The sequence below is a fragment of the Tetrao urogallus genome (genome assembly GCF_951394365.1).
Source record: "Tetrao urogallus genome assembly, chromosome: 8".
Lineage (NCBI taxonomy): Eukaryota > Metazoa > Chordata > Aves > Galliformes > Phasianidae > Tetrao > Tetrao urogallus.
In genome coordinates this window covers 6,537,883-6,561,252 of record NC_136821.1, presented here as the reverse complement: position 1 = coordinate 6,561,252, position 23,370 = coordinate 6,537,883, and the positions used below count along the sequence as shown (strand labels likewise).

General features: G+C 38.5%; 1 protein-coding gene across 1 annotated transcript in view; it reads right to left on the bottom strand.

Annotated features, from left to right (window-relative positions):
* Positions 1-23,370, bottom strand: part of TMEM163 (transmembrane protein 163) — a gene marked incomplete at both ends in the record, with an annotated part of 83,394 nt that overhangs the window by 31,175 nt on the left and 28,849 nt on the right. Inside the window, 2 exon segments of the mRNA XM_079538768.1 lie at positions 4,722-4,813; positions 5,948-5,991. Coding sequence (XP_079394894.1) covers positions 4,722-4,813; positions 5,948-5,991 — 136 coding nt within the window.

The window sequence follows — 23,370 nt, the reverse complement described above, 5'->3', positions numbered from 1 at the left end:
AGTGCTGCACAAAAATCCTCATCATTAAGTGGTAAGCACTTGTCTGAAGTGCACAGATAGTCATCCTATTGTATTTTTAATCAGCTGTATCAGAGTTTATTCCTTTCTCTCAGTTTTTCCTCTTATAAAGAAAAACAGGAAATTGCAAGGACATTCAGTCATAAGTTTTCATCTTTGGTTGAAATTCAACATTACCTCTCTCGTTATGTCAGCACACACCTCTTCTTGGACGTTTGGATTGCTGCCTTTTAGATAATTCACTCAATACCTCCAAATTCCCTTTTGCAACCCAGCAGATCATGCCGAGCAAGTCAAGCACTCAGAAACCATGTACTCTGACTTTCTTTCCAGGTATCCTTCCTTTCAGGTCTCTCCCAATTCCTGCACTCCTCAAGTTCTACAATTCTTTCAAAAACTCTTAAAAAACACATGTAAACACTATAGCCCGTGTTGAGTAGTTGAGAGACTTGGCCCTTTTATTTGACTGCCAAAACAGTAAGATAGAGAAGTGAGAAACTATCCAAGGAATATCAGTCACAAAAATGTTTTCAATGTTCACCCCACTCCTACACATATTTTGATTAATAAGGCAGCTAGACAAAGTCAAGCAATGTCTCACATGACTTACAGTGGCTTATATCTGATCTTAATCAATATCCACTGTATGTTCAAAGCCACTATATTTAAAAATAAGGCATAAAAAAATTAGTCATAACTTAAGACACACCTCAAATCTAACCAGCTAAATCTTTTCACAACAACTTAAGAAAAATTCTCCATCCATAGAAGACTTGCATTAGTCTGTAAGTTGATCTCTTTGGGCCACCAATTTCAGAGAATTTCAAAGCAGGGTGAATCCCAAAGGTAAGTTAAAATATATTTTAGGTTACATGTGTTAAATGCCATGAGAATTATCAAAGATGTACATTGTAGAACTCTGGTCACACGTACACCAAAAAGTACCTTCGCCTCTTGCTCCAGAAAAGGAGAGAAATCAAATGAACTAGTAAAAAGTTAAACTCAGCAGGGCACATTTTTACAGTAGATACAGAACTACAATCCCCCTGAAGTCAAACGGCAATGCATCAGTTTGACTTAACAGAACTTGGCACAGAGCACAGTTTTCCACTGCTCATTCTGAGTACCAGCTCATGAAATGCTCCATCTCTCACTTCCATATGGCTACATTTTAGCAAGATTATGCTAAATTAAATATATTCTTTCGTATCTTAGCATCTCATTGTAAGCATTTAATTGATCATAAATAATGAATCAAGCTGTATTCTCTATATCTTTTTCTAGGGTTCTGTTTTCCACTCTATGTTCATATTCTCTCTCAACAAAGCCTAACAGGGCAGGATCTATCTTAGCCCTTCAGTGAGAGGTTTCCACTGATTTCAGCAGATTCTGCATCAATTTCCTTCTGTCAAGTTTATAAAATAATTTCTTTTATAAATTTATAACACATAATTTACTGGCAATTTCACTTGGCTCCTGTCAAGGAATTTGGGATACAAATTATTTTTAGGTACATTAGGAGACAAAAATGTATTTAAATCAATAAAAAGAGAGACCCACAAATGAAGAGCAAAACTGTACACACCTCATTCTAGTAAATGCAGTAATGTGTTTATAGAAATGCTGGGTTCTGGGCAGGCATTTGGCTTCTACAGCAAGGCAAAGTACAGCTGGGCACACAGAAACATGAACAATGCACAGCATGACACAAGCACCTATGTAAATTATGACCAAACTGTTCAAAAGTCTTAGAGATGGTTTTCCCTGGCACAAATAAAATAAGAATTGTGAAAGAACAGGTGTAGTTATAGTCACATACAGTACAATAATTATTTAAAAAGTTAAGTAAGCAGCCAGGAAGTCACACAACATTTTCCCAGCAGAGACAAAAATTAATTGCATGTGGTCTTTCAAGCAAAAGATTGATTAAACACAACAGGAAACTAGAAATATGCCTCTCTCAAAAATTTGACCCAGTAGGAACTGCCTTAAGATAAAATCATCTTTGCTCGTCTATAAAATGATCGTTGTCTTGTCAAATCTAGAAACTAAGCAATAACCAGATTGCCTACCCAGTGATTAATATTCCTAGCATATAGTTGTATTCTTTAACTCAGTATCTCACCACGTAATCTTTGGTGTCTTCAACTAGAAGGCATGGCAAGTAATATATTGGCTTAATTTAGCTTTATGTAAAGAAGAGGGATTGTATGAAAGCAAATTTATAAAGAGCATGAAAAGCGGGAAAATATCACAGAATTGTAGGGGTTGGAAGGGACCTCCAGAGATCATCGAGTCCAATCCCCCTGCCAAAGCAGGTTCCCTACAGCAGGTCGCACAGGTAGGCATCCAGGCAGGTCTTGAACATCTCCAGAGAAGGAGACTCCACCACCTCCCTGGGCAGCCTGTTCCAGTGCTCCGTCACCTCACTGTAAAGAAGTTCTTGCGCATGTTTGTGCGGAACTTCCTATGCTGCAGTTTCCAGCCGTTTCCCCTTGTCCTGTCTCCACTCACCACTGAAAACAGTCCGGCCTCGCCATTCTGCCCCCCACACCTTAGATATTTATAGACCTGGATCAGGTCCCCTCTCAGTCTTCTTTTCTCAAGGCTGAACAGACCCAGTTCACTCAGCCTTTCCTCATAGGGGAGATGCTCCAGGCCCTTCACCATCTTCGTGGCCCTCTGCTGGACACTTTCCAAGAGGTCCTTGTCTTTTTTTGTACTGGGGAGCCCAGAGCTGGACGCAGTGCTCCAGATGAGGCCTTACCAGGGCAGAGTAGAGGGGGAGGATCACCTCCCTCGACCTGCTGGCCACGCTCTTTTTAATGCACCCCAGGATGCCATTGGCCCTCTTGGCCACAAGGGCACACTGCTGGCTCATGGCCAACCTGTCATCCACCAGGACACCCAGGTCCCTTTCCGCAGAGCTCCCCTCCAGCAGCTCATCCCCCAACCTGTACTGGTGCATGCAATTATTCCTCCCCAGATGCAAGACTCTACACTTGCTTTTGTTAAACCTCATCCGGTTTTTTTCTGCCCAGCTCTCCAGCCTGTCCAGGTCTCGCTGAATGGCAACACAGCCTTCAGGCATGTCAGCCAATCCTCCCAACTTCGAGAAATATGTTTGCCACTTTGCTTGTTCACGTTGTTGGCTTAGCCATGGGGATATGTTGATTCTTCTTTTGTACTGGGATTTATTTTCCCTATGAAGTACTTAACAATGTTCACTGTTCAGCAGAAGGAGATTTCAAAAATATGTTAATTAAATGTCGACAGGAATCTCTGCAGACGCCCACAAGAGCAAGATGCTCAGGAAATGTCTGCTAAGATCTCCAAATTTGTGCAGATAGGCTAATTTTGATCACATATTTCTGTATTTATTTTTATGAATCAATGCCACATCAGTTTTCTATGACCATTAATTCCAAACTATTATGCATGGAATTGTGCCAGAAAGGGATTCACAACACTGACCAAGCTGTTGCACGAGCCCTAGTTAATGAATTTAAAAATACTGCTTACAGTTTTCTTAGTTTATAGGAAAGAATTATGAAGACAAGTTGTAGTTCCTTCTGTGTATTTTTTTTCCCCTTGAGTCCACCAGTAATAAAAAACCCACTTTCATTCAGGCATCCCTTTCTGTGGAAGGGACTTCATTAGAGGTGTTTGAGGACAAAAACTATCACATCCCCCTATGTAATACAATGATAGTCCATTCCAGAGGACAGTGGAATTATCTTCAAACAAGCCAGACTGGGTACTACTAGCAGTGGCAACGCAGAACCAGAACAGGGCAGATAAAGGTTCTACAGTGTTGCATCTTTTGCATCTCAGTGTACTAGAAATGTGATCAGGAGGTAGAAGCTGTCTTTATGCACTATCCAGAACAATTCTTTAGCCAAAGTCAATCTGATCTTCTCAGGTACCACATGCATCACCAGTGAAAATGCTACACAATGAAATGACACAGATTACAGTCTCCACTGTGGTCAATACACTGCTGCCATCTAAAGATTATTTTTTCCCATAGGATTCTAAAAGCAATAATTAAATATGCTTTCTTTTCAAGCAAATACATTTTTCCCTAGAGAAGACATGCAAATACTGGTAATACTCTTATTTACCAAGACAATAGTCGTTCTGCAATAAAAAGGAGATCTGTGTGTGCGCCTATGTCTCAATTTGTATAGTAGTACAAATAAAGTATGTCACCTTGCTACCAAATCACTAATAGAAACTCAGTCTTATCAGGTGTTCTGTAACTTCAACTTCTAACAATATCACAAGAAGATAAAGAGATTTACATTTAAAAAGAAGGTGTTTGACATATATTCAGTGTTTTTAAAGGTGGCATATACATAATATAAACAACAATTTTGAAGGGATACCCCGAGAAGAATAACAGAGAAATAGGCAAAATAAGAGACTTACAGTCCATTACAGATTGCAGATACAATTCTTCTAACACAGATGCTGCAAGGAAAAAAGCCCAAAGCCCTAACAATTCCTACACTGGCCTAAAGGAAAATGAAAATCACAAACATAGGGAAGTCTGCTCCAGTACAGTTTATGTGTTTGGGTCCAAGCAGAAAATGGGCATAAGGAATGAATACTTACAAAATGTTTTTTTTCTCAACATCACAGCTTGACAGCCAAAGCTCTGCAGGCCTATATCAAAGCCAAAAGCAATTAAGTGTACTTACATGTACTCCCTGTGTGCAGAATGTACAGCAGCTGCGTTGCTGTAACGCCACAAAACTATCGCTGACGACAAAACATCCAGGGTAGCATCAAACTGAAAGAGATACAGAGTCAGTTGTTTTGTGGGCCAACAACATGCCCACAAATACTAACAGCAACATATTTACCATCCTGCTGCACAGGCACAAAGCAGCTACAAATGAATCATTTTAATGAAAGTAGGATTTACATTCATTAAATTGATCTTGCCATGTATTTTTGCACAATGATGCACTTCAGAACTCATCCAGTCGAGCAAGAGATTAAGAACTTTCTACTTGTAATCCATAATCTGGATCTGGAGGAGTTAAAAAAAAAAAAAAAAAAAACTGATACTGTGGCACCACAAGAGTTACAATACTGCAAATATGATTCATATGCAAAGATTCTAAAAGAAAAGTGTTTGAAAATGCCTGCCAAATATTTCTTTTCCCTGAAAATTCATGAATTTTCTTCAGTAGGACGTTTTGTTTCAAAGCAAAGAACATTTAACTTTGCCAAAATCCCAGTTTGTCAAGATTCCATATTTCTCTATTTCACTCTTAAAACAGAGAATGTTTGTATTTCCAGCAAATTAAGAAACAACTTCAGGTAATACCTAAAAATTTCAAAAAAAAAAAAAAAAAATGTTTGAGCCACTTTAAAAATTTTCATATGTCAAACTTTCTACAGAGTCAGTCTATCTTTCAAATTTGAAAGTAAATGCTAAACTGTTTGAAATCAGGCACTGTGCATGTCATAAGGAATTTTTTTGCTCTGCCACTGATCAGGAGAACCATGGCAACAATTACAGAAGGAAAGTGCCAAAGTCTGCTGTAGTTTTAGCCTCGTCTTCCAGTAGGAAGGACATGCAAAGTTCAGAAGGAACTTCAGAATTTTGCTCAAAGTTTAACAAGGGAACAGAGTAAGTTGATAGATTTTATAGAAGATAACCATATCTGGTAGATAATTCCTACCAATGATGAGATATAAATATTAACTTCTGTGTAAGCCTCAGCAGTCAGAAACCAAAGAATTAAAATGAAAATATTTCCATTATTCCTTCCAAAGCTTTACTTCAACAGTAATTTTTCTAATCCACCATTGCATTTGTTAATGTTACCATGAACTTACAAAAAAAAAAGTATTTCGTGTTCAGAAAGACCAGATAAAAAAAAGTAGAGAATACTTAGCTCTTATTTCTACTTACAGCAAATCCAAACGATGATGCACTGTATCTCATTACGGAGACAGCTAAAGGAAAGAAAATTATTATTTAGAATCATTTAAATATTTTATTTTTATTTATTTATTTGTTTGTTTGTATCCTTTCTTCTCTCGGCTGGAAACTAGAAAACTAGTTTCAACACATGGACTTATCTTCACCCAGCTGCTACTAGAATAACCTGCCCAACACTTAGAAAAAGGGTACGAGACCTAGAGGTCATCAAGAGATGCTTTTCTTTCTTTCAAAACAGTAGTGGGATAAAGTTTAGCAGAGCATTCAGAAACCGGTGTTTATGAAGTATGCTGTCTTTCAGATGAGGTTCTGAGTAAAATAACAATTTCAGACTTTTAGAAAAATTCCCGTCCCAAAGTGCTTTTTGCTCCAGCAAGGCACAAGAGTCCACCCGACCACCAGCTGGCTGACATGAAGTTATGCAGGCCCATTCACACACCTTGTCTGTCATCTTTTTGCCAAAAAGCCTACGTGTTATTCACACAGCCACAAGAAATGTTTCAAATTCCACTGAAACAATGATTTCCAAAAGCAGAAGTAGTAATGGGAAACATTTTAACCAGCTTCACTTTTGACAGCATTTTGCCTCTAAATTGACTCTTTAAAAATAGGCTAAAGTTTAGGAGGAAAAAATGTGTCATTTAAATCATTTGATTCTATGCATCCTAGTTCCACCATCTCACAGTTTCCAGTTGTAGACAGTACTCTGCAAAAAAAAAAAAAAAAAAAAAAAAAAAACCACCCCCAATAGCACAGAGGAATCCCAACAAAGAAGCACAGAAGAGAAAATGCCATCACTTGGATCTGGGACTGCATCAAACTGCTTTTGGAGGCCAAAAGCACTGCTATGGCTATGAGCAAGCCCCCAGGCACCGAGCAGCTGTGGTTTCCTTGCTGCATTTTGCAGACTGAGGGTTGAGAGCAGGACTAAGTGAACCTGTTCTCCCTGATCAAAATGCACACAGCACTCCAGTTCCAGTACTAAAGCTGACTATGAATAAAGCACAGGATTAATTTTACCACTTTTTCATCAACAGCTATCTGCTAATTTACTATTAAAAGTACATTTTCATAAAAATAAAGAGCTAAAAAAAAAAAAGACTCATCAACAACTGTCAGTATCAGGCTGACAAAAGCAATGGCTAGTTTTCAGTATTTCATCATTCATTAGAACAGCTTGGCAGAACAGAGCTGCTGTGGTGTGACTGTTCTTTTCAGTAATTGCAAGCTACAGCTCTGTGGTACTTATCTGAATAAACAGCAATTAAAATCTTGGAATAAATAACCCTTTGTTTATTCATCTAACATCTAGCTCTGGACACATGCATGCCATATATCACAAATATTTAGACTCTCGTTACAAAACATGAAGAAAAGGCAAGTTCCTTTCCAGGTTCATTTTTTCTCAGTTGTAAAGTATTCGGACAGTAAGCATGGATTTACATCTCCCTCTCACTACTAAATCAAGACTTCCCACCCTTCATCACCTAGGTGAAAAAAAAGCCTCTATTTCTTGGTCAGACATGCCAGGCAACAGCTACACTTGACAAGCTGACGTGAGCCTGCAGTGTTCCAGCTGCAAGTTTAAACACTTCATGGCATAAAAATATGTTTCCCATCAGATTTCCATTGCATGCTTCCTTAGAGACACACAGCTTCAAAAACTGGAGAAATCGCACTACCAAAACTGGGCATTCACAGGTACACACAAGGTTGCTCTGTTCTGGGAGTTATTGCCTTTGTACTCTAACATTCATTCAAAGCCATACTTTCCTCCTATTTCTACTTCTAGACTGCCTTCAAAGTGGAATTCACTAGCCTCTTGCTGGCTAGTGAATAAGAGTGGCAGAAAAGACTTTCTGAGGGCTGGTATCCCTAGCAATCCCTTGTAAAATGCTACAATAAAAGACCAAGTGCTAGAGATCGCTGACAGAAGGGCTAGGGACTCTCAGTCCTTGTGCCTCCAGTATAACTGCCATGCTCCATGAGCTACACATAGCATTGCAGGAATGGATTAAGGAGCTCTTGCTGAACCCTCATCCCAGCCCCTCCTTTCTCCTCAATGCACATTCTTAGTTACTCTCAGATGAGCTTCTGATGTTAAAAGAATTAAAAAAAAAATAATTAAAAGATTCCTAATCTCCATATTAAATCAGGATGACAGGAAACAAGCAATAAGGAAAGAGTAGCACAGGTAGCTTAGAAGTCCCGTGGAGCCACAGTGTGCATTTAGCAGCTACACTGACATGTCAGTGGGAGCCTGTGTTTAGCTGCTCTATCGGCTAAACTGGCCAGCATTTCATTACCTCTACAACAATGCAGATAATCCTAATGCATTTTCCTGACATTTGTAAACAGAATTTGCAAGCGGTCAGAAACTAAAAATAGAGGCAGCGCAGTAAGACACAAATCTACCACTGCTTCTACCTGTACAGCAACATCAATTTGTGAGGTCTGCCAAAGCACAGGTCAAATTATCCTATAATTCCTTTATTCCCACCAAACTAATTCCAAATAAAGAAAAATACTCCCTTAACCACAAATTTCTTTCATTCCTGTTCCTACGTGCCTCAAAAATCCTATGGTCAGGCCCCTAACAAAATGGCACCAATGTAAGCCCCCAGCTGCCTGGTCTCCTGCTAGCCTTTGCCAAATTTAACCGTCTCAAATGTGCTCCCAGAGATTCTGCACTCACAGGAACCCCAGGGCTCTCCGTTATCTGTGTAGGGAGAGCACCTGGTACCTTTTTGTACAAACAGATAAGGCAAGAAAAAGGACAGAGAATTAACTCTGCCTCCAGTTCTCCCAGCCAGACATCTTTGCTTTGCAATGAATGGTTCACAAAAACATCTCCTCTGTCTGTCAGAAAATCTTCTGTTATCTACTTGGAGAGGGGACACTATTTTTGGGAAGTTTTTGGTGGGACATGGGACTGATCTAAATGTGTATGTTTGGTGGCCCTGCTAGGCAGGGGGGTTGGAACTACATGATCCTTGAGGTCCCTTCCAACCCGGGTGATTCTGTGATTCTGTGATTCTGTGATTCTGTGACATAGCACATTCATCTTAACTTTAACCTTTTGACAGATACACCTGTATGCCTGCACATAAAATGCTGGGGCTTCAAAACACATGACCTTCACTTAGCAGAAATCATTTAAACATCACTGAAAATGTCAGGTTTTTTACTACTGTAGCACTGTGCGTATCTTGCAGATTGTGCAGAGCAGAGCGAGAGGACTGGAAGCTGTACTGCATCAGAACTGGAACTGAATTACAGCCTGGTTTTAGATCCCAGTGTCGGTAAAACATCAAAAATAAATACTTCAAAATAATTCCATTCCAAACCTGGGAAACTAAATGAGAAATACCTTTTTAAAAAGCCACAAAAACGTTCCCCCCACAGCAACCAAAGCAAAGAACAATCACGGCTCTATTGCCATTAAAACTTGATGTAAATTCAGCTGATGTGTGCCAATACCAGCTGGTACACACTTATTTCCCCAGGTACCTTTTTTCCCCCCACATAGAAATTTTACTAGAGTGAAATAAATGGAGTTTATGTGCACATCCACAGTTCCTGCAATATGCTACAAATAACCATGGCACAGCCAGGATCTGGGAGATGACTGCCAGACATTTAATCTGCATGGGCAGAGCCAGTGCCATCCATCAGTGTTATGTACATGTCATCAGTGGCAACAACATCTTCTGGGCATGTCTTCCATTCATACACTCATGTAATAGAATTTTTTGATTGTTTTAATCTATTGCAATGGTAAAATATTTAGTAACTACAGATTTCCATAACATTCTTGACTTCTGTAAATTACAACATTGTATATCATTTATTTTCCCAATTTACTAATAAACAGTACTGTCTCAGAGTATTGTGAATTGTTTAACCTAAAAAATTACTTCCAATTTGCTGACATCTTCGAAAAAATAATTATTCTTATCACCTCTGATTCTCAGACCTCTTTTTCTGAAACTATTTATTTTTCAAAGCTTCGGTTTCATAACTTTTAAATAATCTACTTATTGTGGTTCTTGCAAAGAATAAAACCAATCAGTTCTCCCTTAATTCCATTTGTTCATACATTTTCTCAGAGTATTTTTCTCGCCACTGCATCACTGCTTAATGGTAAAGTACCGTGAAACTTCCATTTCCAATAATAAAAAGCCACAGTACTAGCTTTCAAGCAGGCAGTGTGGATACAGTTTTCCCAAAAAGGCTATTCAGCATACCATGGTGCTCACCAGTTGCAGCAATCTCAAATAGCAAAGCTGTCCAGACTGAAAGTTGACTTACTCTGTTGATTCACTTCAAATAATTTGCCTTCATGTTCCTATTTAGTACGAGAAGAGCACTCAGCACCAGGGGAGGGTCAGGCTGGGTGTTAGGAAAAGGTTCTGACCAGAGAGTGGTGGTGATTATGGAATAGGCTGCCCAGGGCAGTGATAACAGCCTCAAGCCACAGGAGTTCAAGAAGTGTTTGAACAGTGCTCTCAGACATAGGGTTTGGATTCTGGGAATTTCCTGTGTGAAGCCAGGAATTGGGTTCAACGATCTTTGTGGGTCCCTTCCAACTTCAGATATTCTGCAATTCTGAGATTCATGCTTTCACTGGCCCGTGCCACCAGTGAGCACACCAGCTCTGGAACTTAGCAGGACTGAACTACGCGCTCTGGTTTTTAGATCATTAACTATGAAAAAATCCTACTGCAAAAAAACCAATGAATTACTTTATAAATGATGGAAAAGTTATCCATGCGGAGAGAACAATCAATCACTTTTGTCTACAGTACACACGAGACAATTCCCTAGAGAGTACCAGTAATGTGAAAAGCAAGCAAACAGTGAATGACAAAGGGACGCAGATCAAGAGTAAATCAGTTCCAGATTTCAGTAGTAGTAATGTCTCTTCTAACAGCTGCTGAAATTACTCCCATAAACAACAAGCCTTGCCTGACACACTTTGGTTCATACAGCACTAAAACCTGATAAATCAAATACACCACAGCAGTCTGGTCCATGTCACTCTTTCAACACAATGAGGCTAAATTACATGAGGAAAGGGAAAGCCTTTTGAAAAAAAAAGAAAAAAAACACACAAAAAAACAGAAGTAGGCAACTACAGAAAGGCAGAGTTACCAAGGTTGCTCAGGAGCCCGTGCCATGAGCTCAAGCACCATGCAGAGCAGTCACTGCAGTGTCCACTCAGGGAGGAAGCAGGAGCCTCCTGCTCACCATCCCACTGCTTCACATTCTCCTGTGCTTCCTTTCCCACATGCCAACTTTCTGTTTTCAAATGACATTATCTGAAAATAAATCATACCAAGGGAAAGAAAAAAAGAGAGAGAGCTAGAAAAGGAGGAGCGCAATTTTAGTTTAGTTGTGGCTTTGCAGGGGGCAGGAAGAAGAAGAGCATCCATATGTTATTGCTCCAGTTTTCTCAGGCTGAGCTTTGTAAAGATGCTAAATGCAAATGCTTGCATTTAAGAATAGGGCTATTTTTAACACTTAACGTTGTGTAAGAGACATGTCCTTGCATGCACATGGTGAAAACACCGCATATTTGAATGTACAGGTGCACAGTTTAACCTGCTGCATTTCAAATGGTGGCAGTTGAATCACCTCTAAATAATTCAGTGCAGTGACATTAAAGCACAGTGCCCTTTAGTAATATCATGCTACTGAAACTCAATGACAATAACCGAAAAAGTTTAAAATGTTGCAAATGTCCGTAACTCCATATTTCCCTGGGAAGCTTTTCCTGTTTGTAATTACAGCCCAAAAGCTTTGCAATTTCAAGCTTGACACCAGCTTCCAAAGCCAAAGAAGGCAGTTTGGCTCTGAACACAAACAAGGAATAGATGTTACTTTGGCTGAAAAACACCACAAGTGACCAGAAATGCTGAATGATGCGATGCTGAACAAACTCAACAGCTGTTTCTAAAGCCATGGGGCCAAGATTTGTAACCCTCTGTATCCAAATCAAGGTTATTCCACTTAGGAGACTCTCTGGTGGCAACTTCTTTCCTATTTTGTTGATGTTTTACTGACTGGAGGTAAAGTTGGAACTGTTCAGATCTACAGTGTAATGAATTCTTAGGAATTTAGTCAGTTGCTTTAACCTACCTAAGCAGAATAAGCAAGAGCTTTTTGGAAGCTTCACAGAAACCCAGGCAACTCATGCTCACAAGTTGTGCTCAAGTCATTAACAGCTTCAACTGAGGCTAAATATCTTTTACTGGAAATCCATCAGCAGAGCCATCCAGCCTTTAGCTTACAAGAATGCCCAGGCTGGATGCTGCTGGCAGGAGTCTGAACTGTTAATAAGCTGAGCTGAGCTGAAATATTGTCACTTTTCTCATGTCCTGGGAAGTCTGTGTCCTGGGGTCACACTGGAAAGACTGAGACATCCTCACAAATCAAAGAAAAAATGATTTCATAGGCAAGCTCCAGCTCAGACAGATAACTGTAGAATTTACATGCATGGATTTAGGCTAACTGTACAGCCCAACCAACAATAAATGTGTCTACACACACACACACACACGTGTATGTTAAAAAAAAAAAAAAAAAAAAAAAAAAAAGTAGAAGTAGCATTAAATTGCAAAATTCTGTGGCCAACAAAGGATGTACGTAACTAACCAGAATGCCTGTCCAGCACCCCACAGACCTGGTTTCTAATTAGTAAAGTGAAAAACCATGAATTTCACTTTAAAATCTTACAGTAAACATCTGGGACAACTCTGACTGGCTCTCCAACAGAAGATCACAGCCATATAGCTGTATTTACAATGACCTCAAAAATAATCTAAAACAATCAGAGCAGTCCCTTCATTTCACAGGTAAGGAAAGAGAACTGGATAGAGGATTCTAAGAGATTTGAGGGTAATGGAACCAGAATAAGTGCACTCTGAAGTGTAGCTGTTGAGAAAGGCTGCTAGATCCACGTGGTTGTCACATCACACATCGTGCTCCCTTCTTGCATAACTTTTGGAAAGGCCTTAAACATTCCCTTTTTTAGAGTTCTTAGCTATAACATGCCACTGAAGTATTTCAACATTTCAAGATATTACACACACGAAAAGCAGTTTGCCATATGGAAGCATCTAGAGATTCTGCAAAGAATGACAGCAGACTCCAAGAACGTCACATCTATTTGGATAAGTTGTTTAGTATGGTAATTTGCCTTTTATGATATTTCACATTCTAAAAGCACTGCCTTAACTTTTAGAAACGCAAAAGTTAAATACTGAAAATGGCAACCCAGTTAAAAATGATCTTTATAGCATTCCCTTAACAGTTGTAAGATGCTCTATTTTTACACAAGTATTTCAACAGACCTCTGAAAACCAAAGCAGACTCGCTTTTCTATAGGAATACAGCAGCACTGTAAAAGTGTAACAGGCACTGAATAAAACATAATGAAAATAATTTTGGGTTGTCCTTTATCATACATTACTGTAATGTAATTATAACTTTTTTTTAACTTTTTTTTAATTAATTGTCCTAATATTTGACGCGACTAATGCAAACCCACTGATGTGCTGTTATTAAGAGCATTTTTTATGGTTATTATGAGCAGTTTTTCTTTTCTCTTTTAGAGTTATGTAAAACAAATGCAGTGAGACTCTGGAACACAAAAGTGATTATTTTTGGCAACCTCAGGTTTACATACTTTTCAAAGTTCTTCAATTCGGAACACAGAAAAATAAGTCCTCACAAAACTTTCAGCTGGACATCTAACAATGAAGATACCCAAATTAATTATGTGAAAGACCTATTATAAACTGTGTTCAAACTCAGTTAAATGAGAAGAAATAAAACAGGCTGGTTGGTTTTGACTCCTTGCTTTAAACAATTTCTGGCAAAAAGATTTAGCTGTGCTCTATTTTGCCATTGCATATAAAAGCAACAGGAAATCTGTTAGAAGGAGTGGGGGTAAGCTAAGGTATTTGCTTGACACTTCCCTTGGTATTTTTGTCTGGTTCCTCCCTCAGCTAACAGGTGGCAAGTCCTGCTCTAGAAGATAAACAGAACTAGAATAAATTCTCTGCAAATACACATTTGTGATTTAAAAATTCAAGGCTGTTTCCTTCACGGGAGCCCATTTGTGACCTGATCTGGTTCATGAAGGATCCTGGGACAGGGAATGGTCACTGCAACCTGGAAGCCAGAGGGAACAGAGCACAACCCAACACAGCAGGGCAGCAAGCTTTCTTTCCAGAGCCAACTGTTCTTCCATGCAGACCAGCACCATCCACAGCATTTCTTAGACTAATCAGAGACTCCCGTCACAACTGTGTCCCTCCATCAACAATGGGAGCAGTGCAAGAGGGAAGCCTAATTATGCTTGTTTTTATTTCCCTACACACTGCTTTCGTACAGAGATTGAAACATGGTATGCAAAGATAATGCTAGAAGAAATTCATACTCATGTCATTGAGTCTCATATTAAATGTTTGGTCTCTGAGCACTGTAATGACATTACAAATATGAAAAAGAAGTAAGATTTGAGCTGGGGAGCTTTTTTTATCATTGAAAAATAATTTGACTTCTTTACATCCTTTTTCATCCTCCCTATAAATTTAAGAGACAGACTACATATCACAGTAATCCCCATTTTAATTAGATGGCTAACAAGCTGTTCCAGAACCAAAACAAGCTGCCAAATACAATTAAACAGTTGTCAGAATATAGTGCAATAGTGTAGAGATTTCGTTACAAAGGGATAATAAGAATGCAAAGCATTCCAGACACCTCTGTAAATTAATGGAGAAATGTTAAGTCTGTCTTCTTATTTAAAAACATTATTCTAATTTTAAGTTGCTTTTTGGTGTAGGGAGTTTTAGATACTCCCACTGACTGCAGGAAAAGGCCATTCAGATTTTTAGGGCTGTAGATGCAGCCAATGTTGGCATGGAGCCATTTAGCAACTCACACCTGTAAAATCCTCACAGGGGAGTTCCCACATTCTCAGAATCTTCTTTTTAAAAGTGTAAAACCACCAGCAATCCTCTTACTGGTCTGCACGTTCAAGAACTCATCTCTTTGGGGTATTTGTCAGACACATAAGTTCAAACATAGAAAAAGTGGAATAAAATAAGAAAATAAAATAAGAAAAAGAAAAATAGAAAAGCTGGAATAAAATGACACTTATCTGGAAACTGGAATAACTGCCACAACTTTGCACATTCTATTTACTGGTCAATTTTGCTAATATGAATAAATATACAACTGACTACTATAGCTTTGAATCTGCAAATACGATTATCGTTTAATTTTATTTCTGTGCTGTGCTATCAACATCTATTTAGATTTATTGTATTACTGGATATCTCATGGCACATTATTGCCTAGAATCTTACCCTATTAATCATTTCTATGATAAATTAACTGGAAAGCAAGTGACAATCATAAATGTCATCTTGCTGTTCATTCAGACCAACAGGCTGATTTTATCTTGTATTTCAATAGCAAATCATGAGATCTGATCAAAGTAACATTTCACTTACATTCCTACCTCTGTTAGAGAAGATTATCTTCTGTGTACAAAACAGTTAAGTAATACAGTTAACTGCAAGTAAAATTACTGATTAAAAAGGGAGAGAATTGCAGGCTTGTACATATATGTTGCTACTCGCTGCGTGTAAGCAAGCTGTTGATTGTATTGACTTCCAGCCAAGTGTGGTTATTCCCAGGATATAGCATCTTAGAGTTCTCTAACTCTGACAGATGAAATGGTGCTTGCTGGGTTCTTCCTAATGAAGGCCATTTTGTAAGCTTAGAAGAAAATATAGTAAGCTGCCCAAGTATAGCTTGGATATCCAGCTCTCATTCTACAAAAGCAATCATCTCTTACTTGTATTTAGCTTTGCCTTTAGTGGAAGGCATGTTAGCTCTTCACTATCTAATAACTTCACTATTTTCTGTTCCCAAATGCACTTTAAGCTGTGCAAGTCCAGAAGGCTTTCACTTTGCTGGACCTTGTTTGCCCATATTTTTTTTAAATAAAAGATATTTTGTTCCTTTTGTTAGCGTGAGTTCAGCTCAGCAACTAAAAGATTGCAAACCCTCTACTTCTCATACGTTGCCAGAATGTGAAAAAGACTGGGTTATTAATTCTTTTGTACAGACCACCTAACAGTGAAAACTCAGCATCCATAGCCAGATTTAATTAGAAATCCACGTTCTGAACACAGACACTTCTGCCAAGGAAATCAAAAGTCAGGAAGAAGAAAAGGAGATCCTGTGTTATCTTTTTTTATCTTTCTGGGCTGATATATAAGCAAACCTGTCAGATGGAGAAGCAGCTGTCTGATAGTTCTCTGTTGACTATGATTGTAGGAAAGAATTGAAAGCCCTTCACACAGATCACTTTCTCAGAGTGCTAATCTTAGCAACCTATTGCTAAGGGCCACAATAAAGAAGCTTGTCATCAGTCCTTCGGTGCTGTAACACAGACATTCTACTAGCAAGGACAGCACAGAAAACAGGCACCCAGAACACACAGAACTGCACTCCAACTGGGCTTAGTGCACAAAGCCAATATATTAGGTTAGCTGTGGGCTCTGAGACGTTCAATAAAACCTACAACTAAACACGAGTCTTAGTAACAAATTCCTTTTCTTCTGTGTTTATAATAAGGCTTTGTAGCTTTATAATGCAGTAATTACAAATAAAAGTTTATTGGAAGTATGTGATACTGTTGTTTTTAATAAAAACATTTTGAAACTATTCCAGTCTTCCTCTAGTTGCACAATCTTAATAATAGGTAGGAAGCAGCATGAAATCCTACTCTGTAATATACAAAATCAGGACAGTCTTAACAGCTCCTCTGGAGAATGCAGTGTTCTGAAACAGTAAATGATAAACATAGAATCATAGCACCATAGAATGGCCTGTGTTGAAAAGGACCACAATGATCATCCATTTCCAACCCCCTGCTATGTGCAGAGTTGCCAACCACCACACCAGGCTGCCCAGAGCCACATCCAGCCTGGCCTTGAGTGCCTCCAGGGCTGGAGCATCCACAGCCTCCTTGGGCAACCTGTCTCAGTATCACCACACATAGCACACTCCTTTGCATTTCTCCAGTTTTAGAGTAATTAACTTGACACGTCCACTGCTAATTTCAATCAAAGTCATCAAACTTGCATTTCTGTCTCTGTTAGAGGAGTTTAATTTACTTGGACAAAAAAGTGGTCCAAGTAACATCAGATAAGATGTGATGTTAAAACATTAGTAGATTAAAAGGCTTCAAATTACTACTTACAACATGTAATCAAATTAATAAAACTCAAAGAACACCAGTTAATTTCTGTTTTCCATGCACTGCTACTCTAAGACGCAGCGTAATCCCAGGATAAACCCCTTCATGTCCAACAGTATACACCTTCTCTTTTAGCAAACAAAGGGGTTTTGCTGTCGCTCTTTTTGTTATACAAGCTTTTAATTAGAAAGAAATGGCATCAAGACTAAGAAGAAATTTTCATGAAGAGTTAGTAAGTGAATACAATGGCAAGAACTTTAAATAAAACTGTGAATGATTTTTTTAATGCTGTACATTACTCAATGGAAATGATTTTTCTCAGTTGTTTACTTCTGTCACGGAACACACACAGCAATGGTTTTTTGATCCATAACTTCGATGTTCTTAGATGACCTAACAGGTTTTGGATTAAATCTGTAGCTTTATACTGATGCAAGTGGAATCAATGAATTGTTAAGTTCTACTGGGAAATAATTTGTAAAACAAGGTGCAGGTGTCTGGGAGCTGTACATAACTGAATACAACAAAGACTAGATTACTAATTTCATGGCAAGTGTCAAAAAATGCAATTCTTAAGAGAAAAGTTCATTGATACAGAAATAAAGTTAAAAAAACGCATGTATGAAGCAAATCAAAACAATTTTATAAACACCATAAAATTAGCTTTTTATATACTAGTGCATACTGTCTCTGCATGCAACAATTCAGTTTCCCCTCATACCTCATGTTCCCCTGGTGTTAGGATTGTTTTAATTTCTATCTTGCAGTGACCTGCAGTGGATGTACAGCATCCTTTTCCTCTCAGCACCACTCTGAACTTGCACAGCTCCATACAAAAAAATCACTACCAAAAAATCTCACTGCAAAACAGATTTAAACAGAACTTCAAATAATGCTTGATTGCTTTTATATGTCTGTTGTATTTGTGTACAATGAGATTAGTTACCTTTTTATTTTTTAAAACTGAAATACCTAACACCTTTTCTAGGTCCTTTTTAAAGCCAGGCTAACGACAACAACAAAGACTCATCATCCCTGTTAGTCACCTTCTGCACCATGGCATTTACAAAACCTTGCTGGCATGCAGTGACTCACTGTACTTGTACACATTTCCTACACTTTGAGAAAGATCAGCATAGCATTGCCATTGGTTAAACAAGGAGAGAACTGAAAATCAATCACCAAATGTAATTACATACCCCACTGTAATACAGCACTCATCATTAGACTCGGATCTCACCCAGTGCCCATCAAAATCATTGAAGCAATTTCATTTGATCTGAGCATACAGATCAACAATTTATATTGTAAATATTACTTTATTGTCACTCAATATCAATGAGAAAGTATATATACTTACATAAGTGGACTGTTAACCTTTCACAAAAATGCATTAAAACCTATTAAACATGACGTAGCGTCCTAAGTCACTCTTGAAGGATCTACAAAGCTCTGTAACAAAAGATCTTCAAATAACAGGTCTTGCTTTTGAAGCTAATCAACTCCTAACAGAATGGAAGAACATACACTCTTTCAGTGTTACCCTAAGCCCTTGGTCCCCTACGCTTCACTAAGAATTCGAGAAGCTGCAATAAAGTGCAGCAAAGCACAGTTCATGCCAAATAAAAATTTTTAAAAAACAAAGTCATTTGTATGCATCTTCCAACTAAAGAAAGTTTAGCAGTGCAAAGCAAAATACGCTGCCGTGTGTCTTCATGTTTACATAGGTACAAAAACACACAAAATGGGAGGAAGCAAACCAAACTGAGCTGACAGATGTGGCAACGTACTACATTTGGAAATACACAGAATGGTCCCTACAGGCTATATGATAAGTTGTGAGAAGTTACTTACACCAAAGAACCCAAAAGAAGAGCCACACTTAAGACCCATTAGTAGGGCATCCTTCCTCAGATCCCAGCCACGTGCCATCCGCAAAAACTCTTAAAATGGGGAAAGAAAAGGGAACTATATCAGGGCTTAAGCAGTCTGCCAACTCAACCAGTGAAACCAGCTATTCCTTTTCCCATTTTTCTAATACAACATAAGCTGCCATAGCAAAACGAGAGAAGCAACATTCAATGGTTGGGTTGTGTGTTTCACGCCATTCTTCTTGCACATCCTTTCTTATTTTTTTAAACTAGAGAAAGCCTTGATTCTAAATGAAGAAATCAGCAGGCCAAACTGCTCTCATTCTTTTCAAGCACAACAAAACAGGCGGGCTGCTGGCTTCAGCTTGGGCAGACCTAAGTTTTCTGCTTTGTCCAGTTCTGACATCTTCAGTTGCTGCCATGACAACACTGACAGCCACATGCTGTGAAGTGCTCTTACTTTAAACATTGTATAAATGAACATAAATCTTTCATATTCCTCGGGCTGCTATTGTTTGTGAAGTGGGTGCAATGTTCCTCTTCTCAGCATTATTTGAGGGAGAAATATTATAAAAATCATTTATATTGTTGTTAATTGAACACTGAAAAATTTTGACAACAAAACCCAGCATAATTTTCATACTTTTTTATGAGAAGCAGTGAGGCACCATATCCTGACTCAGAAAAAGACAACTTCAACAAATTTTGTCTTGAAAAATTCAACTGTGTTGGAAAACTGAGGACCTTCACTGTAACTTATGCTCCATATGGAAACTTACAATAACTCAGGGGAAAGGATTTTTTTTTAATGTTTCGACAGTCAGAGTGAGCATTTCAGAGGGATCTTCCATTGATTGTTTTAATTCCTTTTTGGTAGTATTTATAAACACTGAAAAATTTCTCAGGATAGATACACTCCTCTGTTTCCAGCTGAGCTTCAAAGTACAAAGGTGACATCATGCTTTCTTTCCTGCTTTCTGCACTTGAGAATCTGTAAAAAACCTTAAAACCGTGTACAGCTTCTACTACCATGGACATGTTAATCTCTAAGCGTCAACATTATTTTCAATCTACATTCAAAAAAGTAGTTGTGATAGCCCTAGGAACAAATTGCAATTTCATTCCTTTATAATCAGTTGAAGAAACTTTAGAACCATCCTACAAACACATAAGGAGAGAAAAGAAAAAAAGAACAGCCAACCTTTTCCAAGAAAAGAAAATAATTCTTTTTTCGCTGCAAAGACCTACAGAGACATTTACATAGGTATTCTAATTTAAAACTGGCGTGCAGTTGATGTTATTATTATTTTACATCCCTGGGTTTGCAACTGCTCGTTTCTGACAGTAGGACTGTCTTCTTGGGAGTGGACCTCTGAAGACACAACCTGCAGGAAGAGGTGATAATTTGCACCCATGATGGCACAAAATATGGATCAGCTTATTTAGGAAGAATGGAGCTCAAAGGATTGGGAGTGCTATGTACTGTAGCAGATGCTGTTTTCGTTAGAGACAGCGTGTTTAAACTGTCCTAATAATCCACATTTTTTAGTTTCTTTACTAAAATGGAAATCAGCCTCTTGTGTGAGCTTTCTATTTCAGGCCCTTTTCTTCCCATGCAAAGAATATAGAGCTTTTTCTAACATCTCATAACTTTTATGTAAATCTTTGACTTACATAAAGATATTCCAGAATAAAATGACACTGGGGAGCATCACAGCACATCACTTTCTTGTTGGCAAATACAAAGTAATGATCTAATGACCTATAGGGAAATGCATGAGACAGGATTAAGCTCATCTTTATTAGTCCCTGGATTTTCTTTAGAGATACACAAATAAAATAGATAATATTAGGTACTAACAGGAAGTAGACGATAATAGACAAAACATTTCATCTTATTTTCTTTTAGACTCGCTCTTCTGCTGTAGCATTTAAATAGAGTTAATCAGTTCCCTCCAGAGCAAAGGCAAGTACTATAAACAGAACCACACATCTCAAGGGATGTTCAGCAAACACGTTTCAATCAACACTTGCTCCTTCTGGAATAAACAGGATGTGCCTCTGCATCACATTTAGCCATTGTCTATGTTTGAACCGTATGGCAATTTCTGTGTATGCCATAATTTGATTTGGATTGAGGGGAAAAGGGCATTAGGGTTATTCTAAAACTGTACTGCTATGTCCAGTTTTTAGTTAATGAGGATTACCCAATTTACATCTGAAAACCTGCACCTACTGCAAATGAGCAAGTTAGAGAATGCATGTGCAGGGCTGGAGTTGATGGTGGGAAGGCAGATTTAAATCTACCGTGCCAACCTTCCTATTCTGAATGAGCATGCTAATTATTAGCACTAGAATACGAGTTTTATTAAGCAAATGAATAAAATTTTGGATCACCGTATTACCCTTCTTTCTGATAAATGCAGACATCTCCAATTTAATTACTACAAAATAGCAAGATTACGAGCATAGCGTTTGCTGGCACGTGGGCTGGTGTGTTGCTTTAGAAGGAGACAATGATAGAGAAGAAGTTAAGTCATAACATGCATTCAAGAAAGGATGAACAGATGAATGTAGTCAATTAACAGGTGTCACTTAGCTGTCTTGATTCTGCAAACCCCCATAGAAATTGGCAAATCTCAGCAATATTAATATCTCATTTAAACTGGCAGGATTGCCCAAATTCTCCTAAGTAACTCTGTATTCTTCATTATTTCAGTAGATTGTAGGGGTAAGCATTAAAAGATTTGGAGCCTTCCTGACCTATTACTTTACATCCCTGAAATATATTAAGGAAAGATAACACAGGGCCATTCTTGCACCCAGAAATGTAGATTCCTTTCATCTCTGGAGCCAAATCATGCAACTCCAATTTTCCATTAATTAGATAGCCTTTCAGAGGATTATTTGCTAATTATCCTCAGTAGGATTTCAGCAAATGAAAAACATACAGAGAAGGAAAAAAAAAAAAAAAAGAAACCACACAAAGACAGACTTCTCTAAGAAATGTGGCATTTTAATATGGAGCACAGTGTGGGAATACCTCACAGATTCTTGGGGATGCTTCTACCCTGGCATCCCAGGAGTAACACCCAGCTGTGTTAACTGCTCCCCAGGCAACGGAGCAGCCAGGGTCCCTCACACTCTGAAATCACCCAGCACCACACAGGACTTTAAAATAAGATTATTTTTACAAAACAGCATATTTAAGCAACTACTTGTCAGATGTGGGAAGAGGCACAAAAAAATAAGTGTGATGTCTAAGGGCTATGTGTCATTTATTAACTATGGGAATTTCCTTCTTTCATTCTGCCAGCAGAGCTGATGACAGGCAGAGGAGAGATTTTTGCACTTGTTATGACCAAGGACCAATTCTCAAACAAGGCAACATTTCCACACCATCTAGTCCCAAACAGAAACGCTTGAGCAAGAATTTTCCCCTATAAACCCCCCCCCGCTAAAAACTCCTTAACTGTGCAGTTTTTACTGTAATGTTTACTCTTGATAGGAAACTCAATCAAGAAGCATGTCCATACCAATGAAATACTACTGTTGGCCATGTTATATCAAGCAACATGACTGCTTTTGTAACATGCAGCCTTTTCTGCTAGATATATGAACTATTAGCAGGACACCTATTACTAAGCAAACATATTCACCCTGCCAGGCCAGCTTAAACCCAGGTACATAACATGCATTATGTGAGTCACATCTCACACAGGGATGTTAGCAGCACTAACAAGTGCACCTTACTATTTGCTCATGAAAGGATTGACAGATGAATTCTAATTTGAGGATTTTGATGCATGTGGGCAAGGTTATTCACTCACCACCATCTTCAGGATTTGAAGGACAGCAGGTAGCATGAGTTCTTGTTAACCCTTGCTATCTATATGCTTTTTACTACCACAGAAATAAATGTATTAAGATGACTTAATGTAGCGCTCAAAGGGGCTTTACAAAAATATTGCTGCTTCCGTGAAAGCTGAACAAGTAAATAAACAGCCACTCAGACAGAATGTGCTCAAAACAAATCTGCCTTTTCTCAGCATTGCAATTACAGCTATCACTGCTCTGTGAGCCTCCTTTCACACTCCTTTACTGCCTTCACAAAATTTAAGCCACACTTTTATTTCCGGATGCTCACATGACTACCTGAAACAAAACTAGCTCCTTCTGGGTTTTGAATTACTGCATGCCCACCAGATACAGCAGAGATTGTATCTATATCCAGCAAG